Source organism: Bombus bifarius, unplaced genomic scaffold, assembly GCF_011952205.1.
Source record: "Bombus bifarius isolate JDL3187 unplaced genomic scaffold, Bbif_JDL3187 scf7180000008483, whole genome shotgun sequence".
Lineage (NCBI taxonomy): Eukaryota > Metazoa > Arthropoda > Insecta > Hymenoptera > Apidae > Bombus > Bombus bifarius.
This window is the reverse complement of record NW_022884676.1, coordinates 133,206-147,343: the sequence shown is the minus strand read 5'-3', so window position 1 is coordinate 147,343 and position 14,138 is coordinate 133,206. Positions and strand designations below refer to the sequence as shown.

At 37.8% G+C, this 14,138-nt stretch overlaps 1 protein-coding gene across 1 annotated transcript; it reads right to left on the bottom strand.

Annotated features, from left to right (window-relative positions):
- Window positions 1–1,088: 1,088 nt before the first annotated feature.
- On the bottom strand, window positions 1,089–3,249 carry LOC117213029 (putative uncharacterized protein DDB_G0289263). The gene is made up of 5 exons (XM_033458236.1): window positions 3,069–3,249; window positions 2,757–2,983; window positions 1,941–2,674; window positions 1,481–1,695; window positions 1,089–1,366 (listed from the first exon to the last, which is right to left on the bottom strand). Exons 1-5 carry the CDS (start codon window positions 3,247–3,249, stop codon window positions 1,089–1,091), a joined length of 1,635 nt encoding a protein of 544 aa, XP_033314127.1.
- Window positions 3,250–14,138: the final 10,889 nt, after the last annotated feature.

Sequence of the window (14,138 nt, the reverse complement as noted above, 5' to 3'; positions counted from 1 at the left end):
TTGCATTTACTGGCATTTGCTTTAATTTGTTTAACTTGTAGCCACTTTTCTATTTTTGTGATATGTTCTTGTAGTAATGTGACTGCTGTTACAGGGTTAGTGTGCCTGACTAGTATCGCTGTGTCGTCCGCGAATGTCAGTATTGTGCTATTGGTAGTTGTTCGTATGTTAGCCGTATATAGTGTGTATAGTATTGGTCCTAAGACGCTTCCTTGCGGAACCCCTGCCTTGATGTCTTTGACTTCGGAGTATGTGTCCTTGATTTTTATTACGGAGGTTGCTGCCGAAGTAGGATTTTATTAATTGGTATATTTGCTCCGGGAATTGTTTCCTGATTGTTTGTAGTAGGCTTTCGTGGTTTATTTTGTCAAATGTTTTCTCTATGTCCATAAAGAGGGCTGTACAGTATTGTTTGTTTTCTTGTACTAGTATTATTTCGTTGACTAGCCTGTGCATTTGTTCTATAGTGGAGTGTTTGTTTCTGAATCCGAATTGGTGATCCGGTATTAATTTTTCCTTCTCTATTATTGGTTTTATGCGGTCGAAAATTATTTTCTCTAGCATTTTAGAGAACACAGGAAGTAATGATATTGGTCTGTATGATGTAGTTTGATGTGGGTCTTTGCCTGGTTTAGATAACATTATGATCTGTGCCAGTTTCCATAGTTTTGGAAAGTATTGAATTCTTAATATTGCGTTAAATATTATTGCGATTTGTCTTATCGCTTTTGGCGGAAGGTTCTTCAAGATTTTACCATTGTCGATTCCTGGTGCTTTATCCATGTGTTATCTGCTCTTCTGATTGCTAGGACCAGCTTTATTGTCTTGTTTATTTTTTTTCTTTTTTTTTTGTGGCTTTCCATAGGGAATAGTTGTAGTTCTCGTGTGCGGATAGTAACTCAATGAACTTTGTGAACTCGTTGTTGTTGTGTTCTTTTATTTTGTTTTTCATTTCCTTTGCAAGTTTGTTTAGGTGTTTTTTGTTTTCTTTTGCTCTATGTTTTTGCCATTTTGCTTTCTCTTTTCTCGTTTCTCTAATTTTTTCGAGAATATTTGGTGGAATTATTTTTGTTTGTCTGTTGGTTGGTTCAGGTATAATGGTTGTCCATGCTGCTTCTTGGATAGTTTCTGTCAATACTGTTACTGCCTGTTTGATGTGTTCGGTTGTTTTCAATGGTATGTTGCAGTTGATTTTGCTCTCGATTATTTCTTTGAATGTTTGCCATTTTGGTGGTTTTATTGCATGTCTCTGAATTGTTGTGAAGTATTGGTTTGTTTCTGTATGTAATTATTATGGGTGTATGATCGGAGGTAAGCTCGAGGCTGGGTGCTGTATTTAGTTTATTTGCGTTTAGTCCCTTTGTAACTGCAAAAACGAGTAGGTCAGGTATTTTGCTCAGGTCTGTCGGCCAGTATGTCGGTCTTCCCGTGGATAATATATTGAGATTATTGTTTCTAATGTAGTTTTCCAAGGTTCTACCTCGTGGTGTAGCGATTCTTGATCCCCATAGTGTGTGCTTTGAGTTGTAGTCTCCAGGTGCGATATACTTGTCACCTAAGTGTTGAAAGTACTCTTCCCACATTTGTGATGTAATTTTGTGTCGCTGTGGTACATATACTGCTGATAGCTGTAAATAGTTGCTGCTAGTTTGTACTGTAACGGTGGTTGCTTGGATATATTCCTTACTAACTTGGCTGTGTAAATGGTGTTTAATGTCGTTTCTTATTATTACTGCGGTCCCTCCGTGTGCTTTTCCTGAGGGATGCTTGGTATCATATATGGTGTAGTACGATATTTTTTATATTATATTATATACGATATTATTGTTATACACGAATGTTTTAGTTTCTAGAGCCCTTTATCGTAGGCCGTTAGAGTTCCAGGCTGCTATTTTAAGCATTTTTATTTTTTGCTTAGCATGTTTGTAAGAAGTTGTAACATAACTATGATTTGTTGCGTTTGCTGTCTGAGGACTGCGTTTTGTTCGCTTATCATTTTTGTTAACATTTCAGTATTCTTGATGGATTGCTTTAGTAGTTCTTTGGTTTCTGTAGCGTCATTCATGTTATTATTCTGGTTTTGATTGTCTAAGGGTGTTGATTGTTTGGTTACTTGCGCGTAGCTTCGGCTACCGTTGGTATTGGTATTATTATGGTTGATATTCGTTACGTGCTGTACATTTCTTGATGTCTCAATTTCTGCGCTGTCTTGTTGTTTGTGATAGTTATTGTATGTCCTGTTTTGAAGCGGCGGAGACAGTTTACGTTGAAGTTGTTTTCTAACTATACAGCCTTTGTAGCTGGCTGGGTGGTTTCCACTGCAGTTGTAACAGTTTATATAGTTTGTTTTTCCCGTGTGTGGGCAGTTCATTGTTAGGTGTTTTCCTGCCCATTTGACACACGTCGGGTTTCTGTTGCAGTAATTTTTTGTATATCCATATTTTTGACACCGCATACATTGCGGTATGTCTTTTATGTGTCTCAGTGGCTCGACTGTAATTATTGTGTTTAGAACTTTTTTAACTTCGAAAATTTCCTTGTTATTGTTTTTAGGTTCAAGTTCTATTAGAAATAGCGGTAATGGTTGTTTAGTATCATATCTGGTTATGTTATTTATTGTTCTTATCTGATGTCCGACTTTGGCTAATTCCTCGTATATGTTACTTGTATTTGTCTTTGGTTGTAATCCTCTGATTACTGCTTTGTAACTTTTATCAGTTTTAAGTTGGTAAATATGATACCCGGCGTACTATTACCTGATCGAATTTAAGTTGTTTAATGGTGTAATTTTCTTTTCCTGCCGTGCTGTTTAACAGATCAATTAGGGGGTCTATTATTTTAGCATCTATGTAGATTGGTGGTGGTTTAGGAATGTGTGTTATTGGTTTTTCAGCTGGGTCTGAATCTCTTCTGGCAGTGAGCTGAAGGAGTTTTGTAGAGGAATTTCCTATAGCCATTGTTGCCTTTCTGTTTCGATAGCCCTCTTAGCATTTGTGTTTGAAGTTATTTTTCGTTTTTGCTGGGAGTTACAGTCTTCCAGCTTTCGTTCTGATGTGGAAGATCATTACTGATATTATTCTTTTCGTCATTATTTTGTGTAATTTCCATTTCTAGTTCATTTATAACTGAGCAGTCACGATCTTCGTTTGTTGACTGTTTTGTGTTTGTTGTATCTACAGCTCTGTTTATAAAGTATGTTTCGCCTTTGTTTAGTATTGTTATTGGTGGTATTTGTTGCATATTTTCCATTGTTTAGCGATTGGCTCTGTCTTGAGTCACTTTGTTTTCCTCACTTGTAGCACTTACGGAGGCACTGATTCACATGTCCGCATAGCTCGACTGCTCGGGCAGAATTGTGCAAGCATGTTTTTTTATTTTTTTTATTTATTAAAATTTGCAATCAATTCTCGCATTGAGAATTTTCATTAATTTTTTCTGGCGTGGCGGAGTGACATGGCTAATTATTTATAATAAGTTAATACTTATTATAGATAAGTATAATTTACAAGTAAGTATTATAAATAAGTAAATATTACTTAATATAAATATCTAATTAAATCTAATGTTTAGGTCTTAGGTTAGGTAGTTCAATGATAACCATATTTGCACTAGTTTATGTCTTCTCTATTGCATAACGACAATGTGTAATCCAAACGAAGTTTCGTTTCACGCCCCTAACCCTAATTCTAATGTAGACCTGACATATATATATATGTATTAAGTATTGCATTGTATATATATATATATATATATATATATATATATATATATACATATATATATATGTATATATATATACATATATATATATATGTATATATATATATATATACATATATATATATGTATATATATATATATACAATGCAATACTTAATATTGTATTACAATTTTACGGATTTTCCCGAAGTTCCAGAGGGAAGGCTCCGGTGTCCTTTCATCTCCGACATATATATATATATATATATTGTAAGTGTATATATATATACATTCATTGGATATATATGTCGGAGCGGACATTAGAATTAGGGTTAGGGGCGTGAAACGAATCTTCGTTTGGGTTACACGTTGTCGTTATGCAATAGAGAAGACATTAACTAGTGCAAATACGATTATTATAGAGCCGGACAAGTAACCGTGGTAGTTAGGCACTCGAGAAACTAATGACAATGATCCTAGGTTCAATAACGAATCCGCGGTCGACGGGATGATAGATGAACGTACTCACAAAATCTAAGTCGGATGCGTGATATTCACTGGTCGTAAAGGGTTACTCCTTTCATCAGTGAGATCGCGAACGAGAATGCCTTTCCCGTCCCGATGATGCCACAGAGGAAAACTATAATGGGGTGTGTCTAAGGATACGAGATCATCGGATTCGTCGAGAAAAGCCTTCGTTCAGAAAGTAAGGGAAATTGACGTTGCTGCTAATTGGTCAATCTCCATATCGGTGGTTAGAAAAAGATGCTAGCCGCCTTCGAGGGAAAGTTGCTAGTGGGAGACGCCGCTCGTTGAAAAATATGTCTCCCCTATCTTCCCGTAGTTGGGACAAAGACTGTTTGTCTGTTTGAAGGACTTTAGTTAACTAAACCTTAAGATTTATAATGGGCCCTCGGGCTAGCCGAACATGTACTGCGGAGACGCATCGACATCTGGCAATCATCATACTCGAAGAATAGGGTCTGCGTGTGGCGAGCCACGAGACAGAAACCGTTGGAATGTTTGCTGTCGCGTGTCGCCACGAATATTTCCTTTAAGGAGAGCTATAGAATTACTCCATACCTTTGCTAGGCAAAGCGTTCATCCCGTGACCGCGGCTACGTTCGGCGACTGACTGTCGCCTCGAGCCCAAGCTCATTATCGCAACTCTCGAACAATTACAATCGGATTGAATAACTACAATTGTTCAATTACAGACTCCGGTGTTCTTTCATCTCCGACATATATATATATATATATATATATATATATATATATATATATCCAATGAAAGGACACCGGAGCCTTCCCTCTGGAACTTCGGGAAAATCCGTAAAATTGTAATTAAAGTTTACAGTTGTAATTAAACAATCTGCCGTCATTCTGCCCAATTGTACTTGTTTGCGATTTGTGATAATAAACTTGGGCTCAAGACGACCATGAGTCGCCGAACGTAGCCGCGGTCAACGGGACGGGCGCTTCGCCTAACAAAGGTGTGGAGTTATAGCATGACCCTCATTAAAAGAAATACCAATAGAGGTACTTGACAGTAAAACATTGCAACGGTTCCTTCGGACAATGTGTTACGTCGTGCGACATTCTATCTAGGCCAGGCCACACACCGCGGACAGGATGGCAACCAGATGTCCGCACGCCTTCACTGCGTTCAATAGTCTTAAGAGCCGATCATAAATCTTAGAGGAATTTCTAAGGTCCTTCAGACCGAACCAAACATCTGCACTAAGTCACTGTCTAAAGGTTATTGTTTACTACGGAAAGATAGGAGAAGTTCGTCTTTCTCATGTACGATGTTTTACACTAGCAACTTTCTCTCGGGGCGGTTAACACCCTTCCTCCACTCTTCCACACCAATCCAGAAAATTAACCTATTACCAGAGAAGTCCTTCCCTCACTCTCCCAACAAGAACTTGGTCTTAACAAATCAGCTTTTCTCGCATCATTAGATCCACCCATCGCAAGTGTCCTCCGCTGCATCATCGTTACAGAAAGTCAGTCTTTATACGTTTTTTGAACCTTCAATATCTAAGCGTGCGTCGCGTACAACACCTTGTTACTCTAGCTATCAATCGACTTAATTGTACATTTCTAGTTAAGAAGTTGTTGGAATAAACATTAATTGTATTCGTTACTTCAGTGTAAAATCAATTTAACCACCCCTATTATCGCAAACGAAATCAGGGGATCGATCACTTCGTGGCGTCGATTATCCAATCGTAACAGGAATTTACGACTCCCGTTGACGTACTTCTTCGCGATCGCGTCTCCCCGCGAGTGGTCGAAACACAATGAATACCTGATGTTGAGGCACGTACACAGCACAAGTCCAGTTAGCCCGAGGACCCGCTATAAAACCTGGGGTTTTCCGGCAATTAAGATTTTCCAAACGGACGGACAGTCTTTGTCCCAAACTGACCAATTGACAGCGACGTCAATTTCCCTTACTTTCGGAACGAGGGCTATACCTGACGAATCCGATGATCTCGTGTCCTTATACACACTCCATCATAGTTTTCCTCTGTGGCATCATTGGGACGAGGATTCATTCTTTCTTGAGATCCCACCGACGAAGGGAGCAGCGCCTGACGATCAGTGAGTTTGAGTTGGGGCAAGTATGTCTTTCATCCCGTTGACCGTGGATTCGTCATCGAACCTAAGACCAACGTCACTAACATCGCAAGTGCTCAACCACCGCTGTTGATTGTTGAATCGGTAGTGTCCATACTCGTAGCATCAGGCCGTATCTTCGTTATCACACAACGATGGCCAACTCCAAGGGAGGTCTATCAAACGCCCACAACCCCGTTCCTGACTCTTCCCCGACATACATATAAGTATTGCATTTAAACGAGTTATTATGCAAATGTCGATTTTTATTTTCAATAAATTAAAAAAAATATGTGTATGAATTCGTTTAAGTGGAATGACATTTTATAATGCAACAAGAATTGCAATAGTAGATTTCATGACCGATGGCTAGGCATCATGCTTCGCGCAACTTTTTATATTTTCGACAATTCACGCAGCCTATACCATTTAACAATAAAACATGGTGGCATATACAAGAGGTAATAGTTAATTCATTTACCATATGATGCACCGTACGGAGAAACAACTCTTTCTCAGGTCGGATAATGATCGAAATCTAGTCAAAGCCATCAGCACAAGAGTAAACTCGATTAGGATTGCATATTTTGCTCATTGTTTATAATTAGCCATAAAAAAATGCTTTGAAAAACTGTCAGCAATATGAAGATATACGGATAAAGTGGTGAATCATAATGGCGTTTATGCACTCCATGCGGCCGTCAAACATCCATACAGTTGCAATAATCACTAAATTTAAGTGCAATGCCTTTACAATTAATACAAAAGATAGAAGGGGGAATTTCACATAAATATTGTTTTATAGAATTTTACGACAGATTTCTCTACATAACACATTCTCGAATCCAAACGTGCCCGAAAATTCAGATATTGAAGAATAGGCCACATTAATACGTTCACTCCAGTCTCCCATCAGGCGGCGCATACCACCGATAGTTCACATTTGAATGTTCCATCAGACGGTGCGTACCGTCGAAAATGTATTTCGTTTCGTAACTAGAAAATTGTCATATATTTGAAAATTTAATGTATATTAATTAGAAAAAAGTAGGATTTATTTTATTTTATCTCAGTATTATAAACATAACTTATAAAACAAAAATTCGGTAGATAATGCATAACAATTCAATATTATAAACTGAACTTAATTGTTTATATATTTCTATGCAATGTTTGAAAGCATTTGAAACAGAGTACTGGCTAGCCCTCCCAACGATTGCAATACGTAGTTACTCTTTTAGTTTTCTTCGTGGCATAATCTCTACCTCTTTTTTATGTAAACATTTATAACATTCCTTACATCTTTTTCTTGACTTTCTTGCGGACCCTTTATATGGATGAAGAATATGTAAACCTTTTCTCCAAGGTTTTTGCTTTTCAATAGCGATTTCTTCAATGTGGTGATTATTGGTCAAACAGCGATCAATAATTTTTTCTCCAAATTGTAAAATATTAATGTTTATTACTCCATCTTTGATGTATATACCATGCATTTATGAAGGAAGTCCCACATATTATGCCCCTAAATCTTGGGGGGGGGGCTAGAGTTGCCGAGATTTGAGCACATTGTTAAACTCGGCACTCTTAAAAGCGCAAGTAAAATAGAAAATTCGATCGATCCAGCGGTCTCCAGCCTGGTTGATGAAAAATGTGAGACCAAGTTAAAGAAAACGACAAACTCATTGAGGATCAATTGGCCGGCCTCTATAGGGGATGTGGAGAGAGAGCCCGCAAAAGATTGAAAGCTGGACACATTAAACAATGGGCTGAACTGAGAAGTTAGGGACAGGGCGTTTCTGACTTCTCGAGGAACAGGACTGGCAACGTGTGGCTTGAAGACTATAAGCTGCTCAGGCCATCAAGGTTTATAGATGCCCTTAAACTCAGGACCAATACCTTTGGTACAAGATCAGTTTTGGCACGGGACGACAAGAACTTGGATGTTAATCGTAGAAAATGTCGAGCCCAGCCCGAGACCCTTGGACATATACTTGGGCTGTGCCAATACACCAAGGGCCTGAGGATTAATGGTGAAGCCATGATGAAGCCAAGTTAACTCTTGCCGACAGTTTAAGAAAGAAGTACGAAGTGTTTGTTGAACCTACGCTCAAAGTGGGAGGCAATCTGTTCAAGCCTGACCTCGTAGTCAAAAACGAGGAAAGGGTTCTCATAGTCGACGTTACCGTCCGCTATGAGAATAAGGATTACCTCTCCAGAGCAGAGAAAGAGAAGGTCAACAAGTATCAGTCTTGCCTGGAACATCTAAAAGCAAAATTTAATGTCGGTAGGGGGGAAGTAATACCTGTGGCCTTGGGCAGTCGTGGTGCAATTACACCTTTCACGGAAAGGAGTCTCAAGCTAATGGGTATCAATGACCAAGTAATTAAAACTTTAGTAATGAACGCATTAAGAAGCTCCACAGAGCTGTGCAATATATTTTTAGATGCTTAAAAAGAAGACCCAGACTTTTAAATTTAGAATATTTATTTATTTATTTATTAAATTTGCTGTAATCTTATGATTACAAAGCAAATATGTTATTTTAATTTCCCTACGAGGGGGTATACCTCGGAAGTATGGTCCTCGTTTTGAGGTTCCACACATTGCCAGCGGCAACGCCATGAAGCTGAAGCGGTCGTGTACTCACATGCACTGCCAGCTGCAATGTTACGAACCTAAATCGGTCATATATTCGCACGCACTACCAGTGACAATGTAATAAAACTCTGTGCGGTCATGCAATCTACAAAATCAAGATTCATCTGGGTACAAAATCGCAAATAGTCCGTCACGCCATTACGATCCGACTGATAAACCACAGGATGCAACTAACATTTCGAATACTAATGTTAATAATTCTGTCCTTTTATTTTTGTTACCGAAACCTCGAGCAAAATCCTGTTGTTGAACTGGACCCTTGGTTTATTTTGACATTTGGTTAAGTTGTAAATAATGTTGATTGTACCAAATCTAATGTTAGGAAAACCCAATATTTTAGCTACACCCGAGGACGTGCGATAGTCAGGATGGCCGTGTTATATATATATATATTATTCGCCGAAGCGAAGTGCCTAATGAACCATCAGTATCCCAACGGTGCTTCCGCCGAATGTTCGAGAAGAAGGCGTGCGTGGCAACAGTCGCGGACGCCTAACAAACTCGAGGAAGTGGAGTTGTAAGAGTCAGTCTTGAAAATTCACGCTTAGAGCTCGGAAGCAAATTGTAAACCAAGTGTTAGAAAAAAATAAAGTTCCTTTTTTTATTTTTCATCTTAAATTTTTTTTTTAATTTTTTTGTGTTATTTTACGTGACATCGCCCTCGACTATGGCCAAGAATTGAGGGTGCCATAAATTAAGCTCTTCCTTGTATGGTGTGTGGACTAGAGGACCCCGATGGTTTGTGACTGCGACGCCTGGTATTCTCAAGTATTCGTTGTACAATAATTAACGTGGACGGAAAACCACGCGATTTTGGCATTTCCGAATCTACGGAAGGTGCTGCAAATGTGACTACCCTGAACTTGTTTGTACTATTTTCGTACATATCAGAAGTGGCATACGCTCACATATAATAATGCGGAACATTCAATAGTAATCGTGTACAGGGTGGACTGCGTATGTGAAAAGAAAGAAGAAAAGAAAAAGAAATAGAAAAGAGAGAAATGAGTGAGCCTGTATCTCGCGGTGTGTCTACTACGACTTCGACGAGGGGACATGATTGTTCCGGACGTTCCCGATTGCCGGTGTACTCGTGTTTACGCTCACTCGTAGGATCCTAGGACTCTAAGACTAGTAGACTCATAGGACTCTGGTGAACAACAATCGATTACACCACCTGAAGCGAATGCACGCGAACCTGAGCCACCTCTCACACTCGCGGGCGCGCACGCAGACGCATGCCTGGCCCGACGACGAACTGTTCAGCTGGCACGATTTATTGGTGATGCATTTGATCGCGTCCCGACTACGGAAATACGCTAGGCACTGGTGCCAACATATCACCACCACCTGTCCGCAAACATAAGTACTGCAGGTGGCTCTGTTCTGGAAGACGGTACCATTTAGTCGTTTATTCAAGGAGGCAGCGTTGTATGAGGCACGGTATGGGCAGGATTTTGGAGATTACTGTTTCCAGAAATTATACAAATTACGGAAGCTGGACGTCGATATAGTAGTTCAGATTTTAGCATGAAATCGACAGAAAGTTTTAAAAAAACCGTCCTATATGCTGCATATACTATTTTGTTGTATTATTGTATTATATTGTATTATTTTGTACATCATTTACTATTATGAAACTTTGTAACTATACTCAATTGTAACCATTTCAAGAGTCCTATCCAGAAAAGTGCCCAATGCCCGAAAGTTGTGATTACACACCTGGTTCATCCACTCCCACTTTTTTCTTTTATTATTTAATTTGCACTTTACCTACTTTACTTTCCTAACTCGTTTCTCTAAACGGATTCAAAAATCATGACGGCTCGATACAAACAAGAATTTGTGACGACACTCCAAGACAGAAATTGCCGACGGTCGAAATACAACGATTTGTTAAAATTAGAATTCAAAATATGATTTTTATCCTCAAATTTTATTCGTCTTCATCGAGCAATAATTAACGCAGCATCGTTGCACAGTGATCATACAACGAGGAGAAAAGAATCCAAAATTCAGCGTAAAAAAATATAAATAGTAGTGCATGTTTTATCTATGTACAATATGCATACTATACATCTTACTGAAATGCAGAGTGATCTTTGATACTAGTTAATCAACAATGAAATAAATGAGGAAAAGACGAATGATGCGACACATTATTGTTTCATTTTATTTGTTCGTTTATTGCAAAATGCATAGTGTAACATTAAAGAGTGTTTATTGATTATTTGACTATTATAAAAAACCTTCACATTCATAATAATATAAATTCAGTGATTGAAAGTAAGTATAAAATCACAGATTTATTTCGGTTTGGTGGTTCAGATTATGGTTCATATTTCAGAACATCTTAACCTTCAGGCTATTCGTTTTTTAAAAGCTATTTCACGTTTGGCGCGAATCACAAGTTACTTAATGTTACAGATTGGAATTACTTCTAGGCAATAGTAACACTCCTATACTTAATATAAATTAAGTAGTCCTTTGCTGTTAGTTGCCATTTTATAAGAAATAATTCTTTTAAGCGAACATGCTTATGCTCGGCGAGACGTTAAACCTAAAAGAATTGGGATTCATCCAATCGACTATGACTAACAATGGTCAAATTCTCGTAAATTATTTAAACAATAAATTAAAAAGTAGTGGCGGTCAATATTTTTCAACTGCGGCTGTGAACAAATATATCTAATTTCACAATAATTTTAGAAAACGTACTTTGCCCCCATACGTCCAAGAAAGTGATGCACTTCTCGCGTACCGTGAAAGGTGTTATCTTCTTCGCAATTAGACCTCTACAGACAAACCAGGTCGTTATTTCTTTTCCATAGCATCTAGTCTTGAAACAATCTTATGTTGCAGCAAATCAATTTTGTCATACAAAATATATTCTTTGAAAAATCAAGTTTTAATAGTTTATTTATCTAATTTTAGAAAACTTTTTTTTGTATATAGATATTACATAATTGTCTTTATTTGTAGAGAATATAGTTATTGTACTCTCTATGTAATGCATTATAGTTCTGTAAATTCTGTTTTTCGTAGATTTTAATAGTATAAAGATATCTTTTTTCACACAGTACATGGACATTTTATCCTTATTTCGTTACGGATGTGAATGACAGAGATATTGAAGCGAATATCTTAACATCGAACGATGACAAAAGTGACAAAAGTATCATGAATTTATCTCTGTAATATAAAGAGGAATTGAAAAAGACATGTTATGGTCAGAAACTGTTACAGCATTATCAAGAGAAAAATTTTTAGGGTGTGAAGATTTGACATTTCAGTTTACACCCTCCGGTTCAAAAACAGATATGTTTTCAATTTTTTCACCTATAATTGATCACACAGACTTAGAGTTGATGTTGCACAATATTTATGCCAATGAAGCCAAGAAAAATATTCTATCCCACTGTCAATCTCAAATGAGTAGATGAATGGATAGAAATACAAACGAAATGACGACATTCCTTAGTGTGCTATCACTAACTGGAATATTCAATTTTCCTACTTTGGAATTCCAGTGGAAAACAGATTCACTATATTATTGTTCATTTATACATGTCGGAGAAGGAAAGACAGCGGGATTTCCCGTCCGGAATGTTGGGACAAACCCCAATACACTAGTCCAGACTTTTACTATAGCCGCCCTTAAGTAATAAAAATAAGAAATAGTCTTAATGTTCCAAACTGACTTTATGACGATGGGTTTGGGCTCGAAGTGACATGGCAGGTCACCGGACGTAGCCACGGTCCACGGGAGGACTCGTATCAGCTACTCAATTCGGGTAACTTCCCGATAACTCAATCGTCCAACGACTCACTAACTAACTGACTAACTCTAACTCTCACTCTGACTCCGTCAATCCAAAAGAGGCTGCCCTTATATGCCGCTCCTCGGGTTAATCTTTGTTTTAAGGAGAGCCATATAATCATTTCATACCTCTGTCAGGTACATGTCCCTCCCGTGACCGTGGCTACGTCCGGTGACCTGCCATGTCACTTCGAGCCCAAACCCATCGTCATAAAGTCAGATTGGAACATTAAGACTATTTCTTATTTTTATTACTTAAGGGCGGCTATAGTAAAAGTCTGGACTAGTGTATTGGGGTTTGTCCCAACATTCCGAACGGGAAATCCCGCTGTCTTTCCTTCTCCGACATACACAATATAGAAATGCAATATAATAAACTTTCTATTTCCTAGGTATTTTTAAAAAAAATCTATATTTTCGTTAATAATTCTGCATCGAACAACGACCATACATATAAAATTCAACACTTAATTGATGTGATTATTGTTAATTGCGGAAAAATATATAATTCAGGAGCAGTAATGGTTGTTGATGAATCCATAATTCCTTTCTGTAGCAGATTATTTTTTCGATACCACAAAAAAAGCTGTGTACGGCAAAAGAATATATTTGGTCATACAAAATTCACAGTAGCCAGGACAAAACTGTTTTTGATTTGGCAAACCGGGTACCACAATAGCAAAATTATGCGAGTCGTTATTAAATTAGAGAACAATCATTATAACAGGAATTATTACACAAGTATTCGACTAGCAAAATATTTAAAAGGTAAGGAGTGCGAATTATATGGCACAATACGCAAAAATAAAAAACATACCTACAATAATAACAAACGGAAAGCGAAAGTCCTGTGAACGTATTGTTAGGCAGGGAAATAACATAACAATTTTGATAATAATGATATAAATAGATAATATGCTGCTGAGAATATAACTGCACCCAAATAAAAGTCAATTTTACAATCTCAGGAAGAAATAATCAGACACTTGTTAGCCACATCAAATAAAAACGAAGAAAGAGTTAACCCGTTAACCTACATCCTCGAGTTAAACTCGTGGTACGTTCTTCGGGCCAAACATAAAGAACACGAACATGAAACGTAGTGCGTTCTTCGGTCAATTATAAACAACACGTGCGATAAACATGGTACGTCCTTCGGGCCAAACATAATGAACACGACCATAAAACGAAATACGTTTTTTCTGGTCAATTATGTATAACACGAGCACGAAACGTTGTACGTCCTTCGGGCCAATCACAAACAACATTTTTTTTCTTGGCCACATTCCGACAGCCAGATATATTTTCTTGAAAAATATTAGAAAGGTACCCTTAA